The sequence below is a fragment of the Megachile rotundata genome, chromosome 8, assembly GCF_050947335.1.
Source record: "Megachile rotundata isolate GNS110a chromosome 8, iyMegRotu1, whole genome shotgun sequence".
Lineage (NCBI taxonomy): Eukaryota > Metazoa > Arthropoda > Insecta > Hymenoptera > Megachilidae > Megachile > Megachile rotundata.
The window spans coordinates 15,521,387-15,537,463 of NC_134990.1; the positions used below are offsets into that span (position 1 = coordinate 15,521,387).

At 38.6% G+C, this 16,077-nt stretch overlaps 2 protein-coding genes and 1 long non-coding RNA gene across 6 annotated transcripts in view; 1 reads left to right on the forward strand and 2 right to left on the reverse strand.

The window, feature by feature from the left end:
• Positions 1 to 16,077, forward strand: part of Syb (Vesicle-associated membrane protein synaptobrevin) — a 30,985-nt gene that overhangs the window by 13,982 nt on the left and 926 nt on the right. Inside the window, exon 1 of one of the 4 annotated variants that reach the window (XM_012284305.2) lies at positions 15,026 to 15,239. The exons of 1 other annotated variant lie outside the window; for it this stretch is intronic. The gene's annotated coding sequence lies outside the window, so the exon portion shown is untranslated. Of the gene's footprint in view, positions 1 to 15,025; positions 15,240 to 15,661; positions 15,822 to 15,932; positions 16,074 to 16,077 lie in introns of those variants that run through there. 2 more of the 4 variants (XM_003702896.3, XM_012284306.2) reach the window with 2 other exon arrangements.
• nSyb (neuronal Synaptobrevin) lies at positions 179 to 14,487 on the reverse strand. The gene is made up of 5 exons (XM_012284302.2): positions 14,329 to 14,487; positions 10,600 to 10,820; positions 9,912 to 9,991; positions 9,411 to 9,462; positions 179 to 3,174 (listed from the first exon to the last, which is right to left on the reverse strand). Coding segments are annotated over exons 1-5 (552 nt in total). The 5' UTR covers positions 14,331 to 14,487; the 3' UTR covers positions 179 to 2,977.
• LOC143265063 (uncharacterized) lies at positions 4,846 to 8,740 on the reverse strand. The gene is made up of 2 exons (XR_013039184.1): positions 7,761 to 8,740; positions 4,846 to 6,595 (listed from the first exon to the last, which is right to left on the reverse strand). It is a non-coding gene; the product is annotated as an uncharacterized LOC143265063 (long non-coding RNA).

The following is a 16,077-nucleotide window of genomic DNA, read 5'->3' on the forward strand; positions in this document are numbered from 1 at the left end:
ATTATTTAAAAATTCTGAAAGTCCAAAATTTCGAAACTGCAAAATTCTTAAGAAATCTCACAATCTTCAAGACCTGAAGTTTGAAAGCTGCAAAGTTTCAAAGTTTTAAGATGGTAGAAGAGCATGCTTAGGAAATGTCGATGGAAAATGAAAGAACAGGAAGATAGTAGAAAATATATTTTGTTGTTGTCATAATCGTGTTTATTTAAGACTAATATACAGTAACATCTAAAACTAGATGAACATAGATTTCTCGATCATTAAATCGAATGACGTTCAACTGAATCAATTATCGCGATTATTAATCGTATCTCTATACTTCGTAATAATATGTTAACTGCCTATGTGGTGAAGCCTTTTTATGTATAATTATTCTCGCCGTACTTACAAACCTCTTAAATAATCATTCCTCTATTATTCGAGTGGTGGACACAATAATAATAAGCTTTCTCGGAGAAAAAGGGAGGGGATCAAGGTTTAAGGACGATTACGTTTTAATTGCATTTTGAGCAAGGAAGGTATGCATCGAGATATCGATTTATCAGGATAAAAGATTGTTCGATCATTGCAGTTTGAAAACTAAGTATTAGCAAAATGAATCTTATTTCAATAAAGTTCGATCGCAAACCCTTTACGAATATTTTGCTTAAATTTATTTCCATTCCTGTGTTAACAACGCGGTGATTATTGAATTTTATTCTAACAACAAGTAGATGTTTCTCTCGATCCTCGGTGTCTCCATTTTCGGAATTTAGAGATTAAGGTTTCGTTAGAAGTCTATTAGAGTACACAAAGATGGTACGTACAAGTATGAATTATTTCGACTAATCGTTTCGTCTACGATGTTCATAGTTTCAAAAACTGAATGGATTTAGGCCAGCAAAAAGAAAAGAGGATTTCAATCGTCGAAAGAACTATGTCCTCGTTTTTCGAATAAAGAATTCACATGTTAGAGTGATTACTAAGTACAGTGAGCATTTTCTTCGGTGCGATTTCACACATAAAAATAATAGAAAACCTTTGTCACGATCGCATCCTTGAACGTTTCTTTTTTCAATTATCGTTTCCGAGAGATATACAAATAATCTGATAGTCGATCATCGAACTTATCATACAATATACAATACTTTACAACCCAAGAACTATCCTTTATGAAAAAAGGAAGTTATCTTCGGATCATGTTCGTCAATTCGCGATTCTATAGAACGAACAAGGACTACCGCCATTAGCATTGGGCAAAGAGGACGCTTGCCAGGTTCATGGCTCTTCCAAACTTTTTAATTTAGAAATTCTGAAATTTGCCGAATCTACAAGTTTCCAAATATCCGACTCTTAAAATCTCTAAATTCAGAAATTCTTCAGCAAGTTCTTTCGAGCCCCCAAACTCTAGCGGCGGCCGTAGAGGTGTTACATCCGGAAGTGCCTAACAATTTCAAGGTGGTGATGTTCACGTGAATGAACAACGGTGAAAGTTATAATTATACCTAAGCTATAAATCGGAATCCATAAAAACAGAGTTTGCAAAAATCATCTTTCTCGATTCTCGAAATATATTCACGACAATTTGCTAATCTTTCCGCGTGAATAATAAAGAATAATAAAATTTAACAATCTCTCTTTCTCTCCCTCTCTTTCTCTCTCTCTCGTTTACTCTCTATCTCTCTCTCTCTCTCGCTCTCTTGGTTTCTTGTTCGTATTTACTACATATTTATAAGTCACATTATTTATATGTATTTTATATATTATGTATATATGTATAGTTCATTCTTACATTGACAATTTGTAATAATTTATGTACACATTACACGTATATACGTAAGATACGCATGTTCATCCACCGATACAGCGGATCAGCATCATCCTCCACGGTTTCTTTCGTTTTCCCTCGTACCGGACCTCTCTCTCTCTCCTCGCCTATGATTAACTACGAAGGAATACGTGTGGAGAAGATTCGATTAGTCGAGAACGACGATGCACGCAAGAATACCTCTATCTAGATAGATTGCTATCTCTGTTAGGAAATAAACGTTCTGGAGGGTCGATCAACTTTCTTCCCTATCGGCGTTCTAAAGCCTAAATTACATTTATATTAAACCTAGCTTACATTGGTAGACTATGCTAACTTTACCGGAATGCATCCCTTTATTGTACTCGCAAGATCGCGGAAATGGAATACTAAATTTTTATCGATAAGGTAAATGGTAGAACGACATATATTGAGAAAAACCTAGTACACATCATGTAACATCGCTAGGTTTCTCTCATTGCCTCATACTAGTGTACTCCGCAATTTACCAACGTTTAGTATTCTATGAACCACTTGTCCAATCGTTTACACGGGTATAATGGATGGTCTGGTATCGTCAGTATAGTCTATCGGTTATTGTACCAATATAATATAGGTTTAACGTTTGCCGTTCCTAAAAGCTACACGAAACTCAAGTTTGTAGCCGTATATTTAACACATTAACTGCTCTCACAGGAACTAGTATTTGCCTCGTTTCACGTTTAGGCATATCGAGACTCGATTGATTGAGATCGTGGAAGGAGAAAATGGGCACTCGTTCGATCGCGATAGAACACCTGGCAGATCGATTTTCAGTGGTTTTTCAATCGGGGCAGTTAACGCGTTAGCTGTTCGTTCCTCGATTAAAACGTTTATTTCATTGTTAACCGGTTCGATGTTCTCTTTCTGTCTTAAGATCGAAATCAGAAGAAACCTATTGATCGAAGGATTCACCCTTTCCGGTCGAAATTTGGCAAGTAAATTAAACGCCACATTTTTCATGAAAGTACTATTGTTTTTAAAGAAGCCCGAAAATTCGGACCTGAGTTCCTACCGAAAAGGGTTTCATTGGGTATACGGTACGGATCAGTTTCCTTTTTAGCTTTGATTCGACGCCAACAAATTTTTGCTCGCTTAAGATTAGCTTGGAAAAAATTCTTATTGCGGTATGGTGCAGAGGTGTTTTCCTGTTTACATCACGCTGTGAATGCCATCTAAATTGCCAACGAACGCTGCACCAGCGGTTTGTGGTCCGCTAGCGCCTCCTGATCCACCTGATGCGGCGGCACCCGCTGGAGCTGGAACGGGACCTGGTGCCTGTACTGGCATTCCCGGTGGTGGATAACCGTAAGGTGGTGGTGGTGGTGCTGATTCTGGCATGAATTTCGCTGTAATGGCAAATCGATGCGATTAGTTTGCGTCAAAATATCAATGTCAGAGTGTTTAAACAGAGGATTCATTGTTATTAATTATGTACATTAAGTGTGCTGCTTTTTCAGCCTGAATCCTTTTTAAACACCCTCGTACACGGTTAGAAAACTGTTGTATTAAAGGCTTTGCGGGGCAAGAACGAATGAAGATTAACAAAGACATTTAGGTACATTGGCCTAACTAGGTATTGAGTGGGCCTAACTCTGGGATGTAACTCTCTGATTTATAATTTATTTCTAAGTAATCCTGAAATTTCCAAAAGAGACGTAGGTCCAAAGAAACCTAGTTACACCAATGCAATACTCTGTACATCACTTATCGGTACAGACGGAGATAGAATACATTTAAACGAAAATACAGCGAAAGAAAGATTAATCGTTACGAAGAACATTTATACAGCAAGGGTTGATCTGGTTCTTCTTAAACCTATTATGTAGAGAAGGTAGAGTTTACTAATCATTGAAATCATAAAGTCGTGTGGAGGAGAGACTGTGTGAGTGATAAATTCCGAAATATCTAAACTCGATTGCAAACACAAAATCGTTCTTTCCAGAAAGAAAAGAAATCCTGTGGGTTGATTAAATCAGAAGAAAAGAACGGTTATGTATCTGTCTGCTTGTTGGTTTGCCTTTTAATCGGAGTACAATCGTGAGGGAAATGGCATTCTTGCCATTTGAACCGATCGGGAGCGGGAGTCAAAGAAAATGAACAAAAAGGAAAAGAAAGGGAAATTTTAGTATTCTTACCTCCTAGTGGAGTTAAAGTTATAATAGGTTCTAAAATGGTCCTCTTCTCCGTGGGTGTGAAGTAATACTTTTTATAGAGGTTATTTTTTTTCTGGTCACGAATATCTCTTCGTTGATCTTCGAATCGTTCGAAAAGAATAGAAAATAAAAAACGAAAGAAAACGAATCTGAACATGATCGTACTCGAAACATTGACGCATAAAAAGTTTCCACTCTGTTTTCTTTCCTTGCTCTCTACAGCTTGTCTTGTTTTCTGACTACGCACTGTAACTTTTTATTCGATACTGTACAATGTTGAAAGCAGCATAATTATGGTCATAAACGTCGTTAATAATTAACACGTCAACGGTCAAGGTATCGCACGACGGTACACCTATGCGTTTAATGAGTTCGTAAACATAGTTTCCAAACATCTATACGATTTCGGAGCGAAATCGTAAACTCCTTTCCGCCTTGAAGAACAACGATGCTTCAGCAATCTGGTCCCTTTCTTCGCGCGCTTTGCAAAGTATGGAAAAATAAGATCGCATTTCAAAATTAGTTTTCAAACAATCTCCTGAATCGCGAAGAAAGGGACTGGATGGATTCGTTTTCGGAAACTTCAACTCGAGTTATTCGAACACGCTTACAGGTGGAAACGAGAGTCAACGTCAAAATCAAAACCATCGACGATCCTGAAAAATCACGATGCCGAATATTTATCCGTCGATTTAGACGATGAGAAACACAGAGGATATTCCTCCGTGGAATCCAAGAGGTTATCAAACTTCCGAGTCAATTAACGGGGTGATGGAATTATTCTGTCAAAGTATACTGAAACTACGTATCAAAAAAAAGAAACTGCAGAGTGATAGGTTATTGTGAATGAAATGGCCGATGAGCAACGCACGAATTTTCGCTGTAATCGATAAGTCATCGTTAACAAAATGCTTTTTCTTGAGCCTTGATATGTTGTGTCATTTCGTGGTACTTTCGTGTCATGAAATTCTATGTTTCGAAATCATCGTGGAATTGTGCGCAGGTGTTGAAGCAGCCATGAAGATGAGATGTGTAGACAATTTCTTTAGATTCCGATGTGAGGTCATTTCATCCACAACAACCCGATTCGTTGGATTCCATGGTGGTCATCAGATTGTTCGGTTATCGTTAATATTATACTTGCGCTATTATTATCGTTATTGTTGTTGTTATTATCATAATTATTGTTATTATTATTATTATTAATATTATTATTGTTATTATTATTAATACTATTTAACATGTATACATAACATCTGTAGATAATTCTTCAAGCCTTAAAACGAACCTATATAAGCGCCTCGAGCAAGTCGAAGCAACGTGTCTCTTTTTTCAACGCATCATTTTTCTTCGTTTTCTCCTGATTTTCGTTCCGTCACAGGTAGCTCGGAAACGTTCGTTGCCATCTTCGACGAAGGCAGGCTTCTACTGATTCGTATATATTTTTATTTCCCCCGGTTCGGATACAGAGATACGCGAAAGAACAAAGGATGCAATTCTCTTTCTCTCTCTATCTCTATCGCTCTTTTTCTTTCGTTCATTCATTTACACGCTCACAAATTTTGCGTAGTTAATTGTCGGCGTTTGGTCGTAATCGAACGAACGTGAAGGAGAAATGATATTATTTACAGCACGAGATGTACACACACGTTACGAACCGAGCGTGCGATCCAATTTCCCGCTGATCTCCGACTTGTGCATCGTCGCCTCCTCTTGAGCTTGCGTCCGAACCGAACGAAGAGAAAAGCAGCGAGGAAAAACTCAGTATCTTTTCGGAATATCTTCCAGTCTTGAAAACGATGCTCGCTTCTGGATCACACGCTCCCCCTCGTAACTTCATACACGTTTTATTTATAAAGTAAACGTCGATATACATTTATACACATATATATTTATTTGTATTCGGCACTTCTTTACGAAGGGAAAGGGGGACACAGTGAACATTCCCTACTCTGCCTTCGTCGAAGAGAATCCTTGCACGGTTTTCACGGACACCCTGTATCGCGAGATATATATTTTTTTCTTTAATTTTCCCCCTTCCTAAATTCTCTTCAATCTTTTGTACACACTGGCCATCGATTGATTCGCGAAAAATGGACGAAGGGAGGGATCGATCGATTTCGTTGATCGACGTTAATCGTTCGATGTAAAGATCTCATCGTTGAACCGATAATTGTACGTTGTCTGAAAGAATTTTCGGAGCCAACCTTCGTCCACTCGCTGCTGTTCGAAATTCGAATGAAAGTTGCAAAAGGAACTATGAGTAACGATTTTTTGTATTTTTCCTCTCTTCGATAAAACGTAATACTCTTCTCTGATCCAATTTCTCTTTTTTTCTCGTCGAGTCTTCGAGGAATCTTTTCAGGGTTGTTTCTCAAGAATTCGTCAACGACTGCATCGGTCCAGTTTTTCTTCGTCTCTTTTCCTTTCCATTTTTATGATACTTTTTATTGTTTCTTTATTGTTTCTGTTGATTTTATCGTTCTTACGCTCTTTCTGTTGTTTTCCTTCCTGTGGTTGCTGCGGTTCTAGATTTTTATTTTGCTGTTGCTGTTGTTGGCTTAATTTTACTCACGTGTTCAGTTTTGCGAGTCGCTGCCGCTGGTGGCGCGCGCTGAAAAGAACAACAGGCGATTGTTTTTTTTTATCCGTGTCTCTATCCGAACGACCGTTTTCAACAATTTTCATCTTCGGCGTTTTGCGATCATCGTTCGTTTGCATTTCTAGATCTTTTCGTTTTAACACAGGTTACATGCACCATCTTCTATGACCGTCGTGGACAAAGGTCAAAGCTTACGGTTTTAATTTATGGTGACGATATTCGTTGAAAATGGTGACGATATTCATGAAAGGTTTGTGTTCATTATGTCCTCGTATTCTAGTAAGGTAAATCTTGACATGGTTACTTAAAATTTGCAAACCTTGCACTTCCCAATATTTTATAAAATAAAAATCAAGCTCCAAAAGAGTTCGAACAAAATAATAATTTCACACCATCCGAGTAACGAGAATATTGTGCCGATAATATTTGTATAGAAAGTCTTGAAATATTTCCAAATCGTCCGAGATTTTTATTATTTTTCGATCCTGTCTATGGAATCGCGTTACTTCGTACTTTTGTCCACGAGGAAAGATCTAACAATCGTTAACACATATATTTCTACACAGAAATCCATATTTCGCAAGCATATCGCATGCAATTTACGATTACATTTAACACTCGCTGTTTCTCAAAACTCAGTCTATACACTGATCGTTCGATACAAATATCTTAAATATTTTACTCCGTGAACTTTGTTCGTTCCTCGCAAAAAGTTCTTCCAACGATCACTGTAATTTGCTGGTTTCATCGAATTCCTTTCGTTTGTTTCGTTAGCGAAGAAGCCATGCTCATTCTATCGAACGCAAAATATAAAAAAGCATGCTTTGTAACCGATGCACAGTGAAGATCGTCCCAGAAATATTTGAAAATATTTCTCTCGAGATACATACACGTATGTTATGTAGCTTGTATATTCTGAAACGGTGTTCGGGTTTGAGGATACCGGTATGAAAAAGAAATATTCCATGCTGATAATATGCAGAAGTTTCGAATTCTACGCGCAGAAATCGATCAGCGATCGTTTAAAGCTCTTTGTTAAATTTCTGCGCGCAGAGAAATGAAGAATATAAATGAAAATAAGAGTCTGCTCTAGAAAAGAAATTCTGATATCTTTGAAATCGAAGAAGTTAAAAATGAAATGGTACCGTAAAGTGCAGCATTAAAAGTTGTAGCTTACCGTACCGAAGAGAAGAGTGAGGGTTAAACAAAAGTTTCATTTTTTAGAGACTTCATTTTGTTGTTACTGTTGTAGATGTTACTGTTGTTCGTTGTTGATGTTGTTAATTTGTCGTGGTGTCCTGTCGTTTGTTTTGCGAATTCTTTTCACGCGAACCTCTTTTCACCAAAATATTCACTGGCTGGGACTAACTTCGGGGAGGGAAACACAAGATACCACCAAAAGTACAGACAGACACATAACAGTAATTACGAGGCACGGACTGTGAATGCTTGTGTAGTTTTATCAAATATTTTTGAACGTATCGCAAGCTGGAACGCGATCGAAAATTAAAAGAATATCGCGTTCGAAAATCCGGCTGCGGTCATTTTTTCTATTCTCGCTTCGTAGCGACAGAACATCTGTCGAATTTCCCTCGTGATTTTATAGGCTCTGATCGGAAATAAATAGAATTCTGGCCTCGGTTGTTCATGTTTGTGGTGTCACTGTCGTGTTGGGAAGAAAAATGGGGTTGAGGCTGTTAGCAGAAATTCATGAAAGTCGTTTTCAATTAAATCGATGTTTCATGAATGTACAACAAGCCTCGGAGGATGGATCGTCAAAAGAATACAGATAGTGATACACCAGCAAGTACCTATTACAGGCAGACAATACGTATATGTATAACACAGATGGTAAGCGTTAATTTCATAAGGATCTTGAATTCGTTATACTATGATTTCATTTCCCGAGAAATTTAATTACCGTGTTTGGCAAGATGAAAGATTCTTATGAAACCGCACTTGCAAGGGGAACACCTTAAAGAGGAGAGGAAACGAATTCGAGGAGGGAACATATCGGTACACAGGTATTCGTAATACACGTCCTACGTGAAAAAGGGACAACAGAAAAAGGAAATATATATGTATATATATATAGAAACAGAGAGAAAGAAAGATAGAGAGACAACAATAATAACGCAATGTCGCAGATTTGTTGCTTTCTACCTTCAGACTCACTCACACACAAATCTCTTCCACCAGCAGCGCATTTACATGAAGTTCGCTAAACGAAAAAGAGAAATACATAGAATTCACACATGTTAGATGATGAGCGATGAGATAATTAGTAACACGTTAGAACGTGTAATCCTTCTCGATCCTCTATTTATCCTTAATTCGAAAGTACCTTCAACGCGACAACTTTACTATTCGCGTGATCATGGCTCTACTTTTCTTGTTACCGCGAACAACGATCAAAAATTTAAGCGAAGCACGGTGACGCTTCTGTCGACAAGACTTTAACCGCTCGAGAAATCCCTGATCGTCCAAGGAATTCCTCGAATAACCGTGCAAGCTTATTGGCGACACTTCATTCGAGACGTCGTCCTTTTTTTTTTGCTGCGTCGTGCAAACACAATATCGTTTCGATCACGGAGACCCACGGTCTCGGCATAGAAATATAGATCGACAGAGACAGATAGTCAAGAACGATCGATTCGGCTTTTTCTCAATTATTTTCATCTCCTGAACAAACTTTAGGGACGGAATTCCGAATCTGTCGTTCGAAATCGTGGCGAGGTACATTGACCAGATGACACAGAACACTTAGACAATTACAATGGCAGTGTCGTTAGCTTTAATTAGTGCGTGTATACGTCGTATTACTTACCAACGATAATGGCCAATACAATGAGTCCGATGACGCCCATGATGATCATCATCTGTAAGATTAACAAAACGATTAGAATCGTTTACTTATGTATCCCCTTGCACTACTTTGGCGAGTCAGACTTCGGCCGTGATCAATTTTACTCGAATTTTTAGTACTCGAAGTTCAAGTCCAATTTGCGTAATCAATAATAACATTTCAAATTCTTTTGTCTGTGTTAATGTTATAGCTGTAATTAGTCAGTTCTGACGCACCTGACAAATAAGTTATAGTGCAAGGGGTTAAGGGTTACATAAGACTGACTGAAAATTAAACGAAAACACTTGCAACCCCATTCACTCCTTTCACACTGAAATCATTAATGGGTCACGCAAATAATATAGAACCAATAAATGTCTATAAAAATTGAACGACATCTCTTGATTTTTATGCTTGACAAATAAGCCATAGTGCAAGGGGTTAAACTTATGTAACGTAATGTTACTCGACAAAGCATGTTACCTTTAGATTTTGTAGCCAGAACTTCCTTTTCAGCTTTCCTGCCTGTTGTTCAAACTGTGACGCTCCTTGCTGAAGCGCATCTGTAAGACGAAATTTCGATAGAGACGTTTCAATTAAAAAATGAAAGAATGAATGAACGTATCCTCGATAATTATCCCATTTTCGATGACGCGTCATGGATGAAGCGAGTGGGTAGCGGTGATTCGGGTCTAATTGGGGATTCTTGGTCAGAACGATTAAGCGACAGTAGAAAATGCTTGTGTGGTCCGACTGGGCGTAGTGGAAAAGATCGACGATGGTCAGCCGTGGTAGCACGGCATGCGGCATCGATTCGACAGCGTCACAGTAATCGATATCAGTGTGCAGTCGGACGCGCAGGGTCGAACTACTTTAATGCCGCGACAGAATGAATGGAAAGGAATGAAAGGATATCTTTCTAACAAACGTGAACCGACACAACTTGTCCTTCGGTTTAATCTCTAAACCAATGCAGGATTCTTTGTAGGTAAACTTTCGACATACAACGATAATGAACGTCACGTGTCGCGTGTCCTCGCTCAGTTATTGTTAGCTGCTTCTTTTCATCGTGTGTGTTTTCCATTTCACGCGAATTTGTGATTCCCTTGCAAATTCGCTATCTCCGTAAATGGGGAGATCGAGGGTTAGGGGAAACAGGTTGTCGACCAACCTGCTCGATCGTCGAGTTCTGAAAGCTTCTGATCACGCTCCAGGACCTTTTCAACGTTCGTTTTCATAATGTCGACGACCTCGTCGACCTGCGCCTGCGTCGCCTGCAGTCGTTTTTGCGAGGCGATCTGCTGAGGCGTCCTGGGACCTCCGACGATTCCATCGGCACCTGCTGCACCTGCACCTGCTGCAGCATCCGGTGCTTGACCGCCCTCGGTCGCCCTGCGAACAGAATTCATTTCCGTCAGTTATCAGTTTTCGATATCTTTATCGTCGTAAATGTTCAATGTATGATTACGTGTGAGTGCATTCAAATCGACAGTAAATAAATTCTCGAACGTTGAAATTCGAGTGTAAATATAAGCTTATAGCGATGCGCGGATTAAAGCTTTAAAGCAGACGAGTTTAGCATAAGCGGCTATTCAATGGGAACCTCAGGACGACTAATCCAATCCCTTCCGTTTTTCCTTCCTGAACTACTACTACCTACAGACTCCTTCGAATTTCCCCCATGAAAATTCTGCCATAAATTATTCTACGCAAATTATCCCGTGGAGAATATGGAAATTTATTGGCTATTCGAAGACTATGTATAAGAAAATTTGCGCGAATCGGTCGTAATGAAATTGCAGGGACTCTGATTGAAATGCTCGGCGTAAACTTGAGTTTTCTGCTGTCGTAAGATATCGTTAAAGTGCATGGTTCAGTGAAGTCGTGAAACGCATTTGTACCTTTCAAAGGTTCTTCGAAAGTTACGAGTCGAGTGCTTTATGGGGGATGCAATTTTTTGAAGGTTGAAAGTAACTCGAAAGGGCATAGTTCGTGACACGATTCTACATTGTCTTCTTACACGTGTGCACTTTAAATTTGAAAATTCCTTATCAGATAAGTCAGAAGACTTAAGTTAGAAGACTTAAGTGACTGCCATCGTTGACAGAGGGTCAGTATCTAAAATACACTTTGCGTCACAGAATCTATGACTTAATTTGGATTTATTCGAGCGGAGTAACACGATATAGGAATTGAAAAGGTTAAGTCTGATTCATCTTGCTCGAAGATATTTCATACGTAAATGCGGCTGACCTTTTGCGCGGCGTAAGACCTTTCCTAGAACGACAGGGATGTTAGTTTAATTATCGTGATAGTCTCGCGTTGGCGTTACTCCGTATTTGCGTTTCGTTGTTCGCAGTTTTCAATACGTTCTAAGCCGTCGATTTGCAAGCTTCCACGTGTCTGATATTACTAAAAGGTAGGAGTCTAAGGGGTAGGAGTACAAGACTATAGAAAATGTCTGGAGATATCTAGGGACATAATCAGAGCAGTGAACGTATCGATGCACGCTTGTAGATCGGTGCACCTCACCCCGGCACACTTGCCCATTAGTTAGAACTCGATCAATGTACATTTCGATTCCGAGTGCGTGTTCGATGAATCAGACTTTCCGAACATGTCGAGCACCGATGGCAGATTAAAAGGCGATCGAAGAGGTTGCGGGTTTTATTTTTGGCAGCCGATCGAACGACCGAGTGGCAACAGCCGATCGATCCGCTATTCCAATATCGCTATCGCGGTAAATAAATAGAATTTACATCGTTTCTATTTTCTCGCATTTCTCCAACGTCGAAACTGTATGTATAATCGAGCATTTGGAATTTAACGATATAAAGTATCGAATAATTTATGCGAAGCAAAATTTCTTTATGGACAAACGAGAAAAATGTTCACACTGGATTTTTTCCTTGGTCAAGTGCCTTATATATCGACAGTTATTGGTATTAAATTATTTTCCAGTGCAAATACTTTGGTCGTACAAGAACTTAGAATTCTAAAATCTTCGGGTCGTATAAGGGTGGAAAGTTCCTTCTGAGAATATTCGCGTCTCTGTTCTAATTTTAGGGTTATCGTGAATAGTACAAGGTTGTCGAAAGATACAGCTAAATCGATTATTCTGCCATGGAATTTTATAACCAAGAGGAAAAAAACGACCCGTTTTACGGGTACTCCAAGTAACCCGTATGACGTCAAACTTATCTCTTCAGGTTCGAATGCAAAGTTCATGGAAAGTCGCCTACGTACCTCGTCGCATATTTTTAGACAAATATCAACTATTATTAGTAAGAACTGCATCACACAATCTAAAATCGTGATTAAAAAAGGAATATAGTATTTTGGTCGAATCAAAGTATGCGCTATTCTCTCTCAAAAAGCATCTTTAGTCAAGTCTGTTCAAGTGGTGCTCTACGACTTGTCTGACTCTCTCAGGGACAATCTACTTAGAGCCAGGTATGCATCCCGAAAAAAGCTTCGTTCCACAGCCGAAACATGGAATAGCCGCGAATATGCTCGTCATTGATTATCTAAATATAGAAACTGCCAGTTGAACGTATAACTCGGTGTATTCCGATTGATTGTTACGCGCATTGGCAAAACACCAAATTTCCAAAAGCTACTTGGTGTGAATGAAGATAAAGGCAATGAGTTTAAAGAAAGAATGTTATGGCTCTAAACAATACAAAGGCGCGTTCATTACCGGTGGCATAAATTACATTAGGTAACCAAGGAAAAAATTCATAATCATAATTCAACGCTACAAAGTTGTACACTTTATTTCAGGTTTAACTACTTGCAATTGTAATGCAAATTTCGGCTCGAATCTAGCGAATGTAAATCGTGTTCGTAACACGGTTTTAAATGTAATTCTAATTAGAATATGCGGAGGATCGTTGTAGTTTACCTGCTTCAGTAAATTTATATTACAGGATAAATTTAATTTGATATCCAACTAGTTGTCGAGTTTTTATTTGAGTGTATTTCGTACTATAATGGGGTTCCACAAATTCGTACCGTCCTCGCTAAATCCACTGCGAGGAATAAATTGCAGGGGAAATTGAGATAGAAATTTCAAGATTGGGTTCAGAAGCTTTAATCCCGAAAATAAGCTTGGAAAGTTTAGCTTACAAAATTCGATGGAAAGAAGCCTCCCAGAATTCAATGACCGCAATTTCATCGTGGAAATCGGTCTGCTTTAAGCTTTGCTGCACTTTATCGGAAATTCTGGTATGTTGCGGATGGGTCGTGCAACGAAATCGATTGGTGACAAAAGCTTAGGAAATTGCGTCTTAACATTTGTCTAAGAAAATTTCAGACTGGACACGAATCGATAGCTGAAGCTTAATTTTATGTGGATCATACTTTATTTCAATCGACCATTGCACGCTAGTAAGAACGTATAAAGAGGATTAGTATCGTACACCTTTGACGATTCGTAATATATGTTGGAAGTTCGCGATTTAATCTTGTTAAACTCGGTTTCTTTTCTATCGATCTATGCCTCTTTCTTCTGCAGATGTTACTCCTCTCGCTTTTGTTGTGACAAATTAAAAATAACAGAAATTCGTACTGCTCGTTTGTCAGTCTATCGAAAGAGGAAATGTGACGATTTCACGAGACTATCAAGCTTTACTGTTGCTTTGCGAAGAACGTGGATGTTATCGTTGCAAACTTACATATCGTTAACAGTTTAGTGATTTTATCGCGTTCGTCCAACAGGGTCTAGCAAATTTGACAGACTTTCTACTGTTCGTTAAAATCGTTATAAATTCGCGAGGGCAGTTCGATATAGATTCGTCCGCATAGAATCACTTCACGCGGCTGTTCGATTTCACTTCGGGGTAAAACCACTTTTCGTAGCCAACGAGCACAATCGGTAGATTTTCGTTGTTCTACTCACATATTCTTTGTCGATCGCTGCTGGTTTCCTGAACTAGAGCTATCTGCTGACCTGCCAACCCCGTCAGATGACCGCGTACTTTTCACGAGCGACTGTCACCGACTACACGGTCGTGGTATTGATAAAATTTCCAGCGGCAACGTCGCGATATCGTCTCCGTTCCAGCGATATCTCGACAACCCTCGAACTTTTCAAATTGATCCTTTTCACTTTTCTATACTTTCTACCTACCCAATATTATCTTCCTCTTTTATTAATTAGTAATTAAAACCTGTTAAAATCTTGCTAAATACACCGGTGAATATAATTTAAGACGCAGAACATTGTCAAAAATTAAATTTTGCCACTGCGGACGCGATGTCGAGTATCGATATATCGAATGTGGGAGTTCGAGTTACGGTTCCGAGAAACGTATTCTGCGCATGCGCAGGAATTTTCAGTCAATAAACGACAGTCAGCCGCAACCCTCATGCGCAAACACACCCTGAAACCGATTCAGGGATGTTTCTTCGATTCTCGAGGGCCCCGTGTCTAATTCTCGTGAAAATAGGCCAACGACCGGCGTGATTCGTTATATTGTTTCGGAATTATAATCGAGTGATCGATCGGTTGCGACGCGGTCGTTCGGAAAATGGCGGGTAAACGGACAGTTCGGGACCGCGTTAACCGGATTCGGATGTAATAAGTTTAATCGTGGTTAAGGAATGTTATTTCGTGTCAAAGTGTAGTTTAATGGTGTACGATTATACGGCCCTGTCGACGCGATGAGAATACGCGCAAGAGCATCCGCAAGATGTTTTATTTATGTCCTTGTTGTAATTTTTGTCGCGAGGCGGGGATGTCTGGATTTAACTTCGCAAAAATGTCGTCAAAAGTCACGGAACGGAAACGTGAGATGGATTATTTGTTTGGTGAGTGTTTAAAATAAATATTTTACTGATTCATGTAGAAAAATTCGATCGGTCATAATTTAATGTAGAAGTGTCTTGATTTTTCGTCAATAACAAATCGTGGGAATTAGTAATTATCATGACTGAGATATATAACAATTGAATACGTAGTTTCATAATACTGTTTATTGAATATTTATACGCGCATCTGAAGAAGGTAATTATGCAAAGAAATCCACTTTCAAATGCATATATATAATTTATATAATTTCATTAAGATGGCAGCACGCGTTAATTCAAGTACGACATTTGTCGTCGTATGTCTAAAATATTCTGTTTTTGATAATCGTTAGAGTTAGATAACGATATCTTCCTGTAACATATGATCAAGCGAAAATGATATTATATAGATTACTCGTATAAGCAGCGTACTTTTAAAATCTTTCTAATAAACATGACGTCATGGTTATCGCCATCTTTATCTTGTGTCATGTACTGTTGTCGTCGTAAAGTGTACTCGTCATCGGACTAAAGTTGGACGTATCTGTCATTATTTATTCATAAATTTTATTTCTTTCTTCGAGTTTTTACATTTATTCCAGAGTAAGTACTATCGGTTTTTTCTTAAATATTTAAAAAGAATGCGCGGGATCACTTGCAAACAGTCATTTCCATGTAAGAATGAACAACGGAACATATTTCAGAGCACAGTTTTATATTTTTTTTATTTAGTAACGTTAATTTTACACCGGTATAATATCGTTCAAACATTATAAGACAGTGTTGCGATATTTTACAAAATTTCTGTCGAATAATCTGCCTTAAACGGTTGCTGTACGAATTTGAAGGTTATGGGTGT

What these genes read in the sequence shown, in the direction of transcription:
- nSyb (XM_012284302.2), bottom strand. An exon ending in AGAACTCGACGATCGAGCAG is followed by an intron (nt 9,992 to 10,599) that starts GTTGGTCGACAA and finishes TTCGTCTTACAG; the next exon opens with ATGCGCTTCAGCAAGGAGCG. An exon ending in TCTGGCTACAAAATCTAAAG is followed by an intron (nt 9,463 to 9,911) that starts GTAACATGCTTT and finishes TTAATCTTACAG; the next exon opens with ATGATGATCATCATGGGCGT.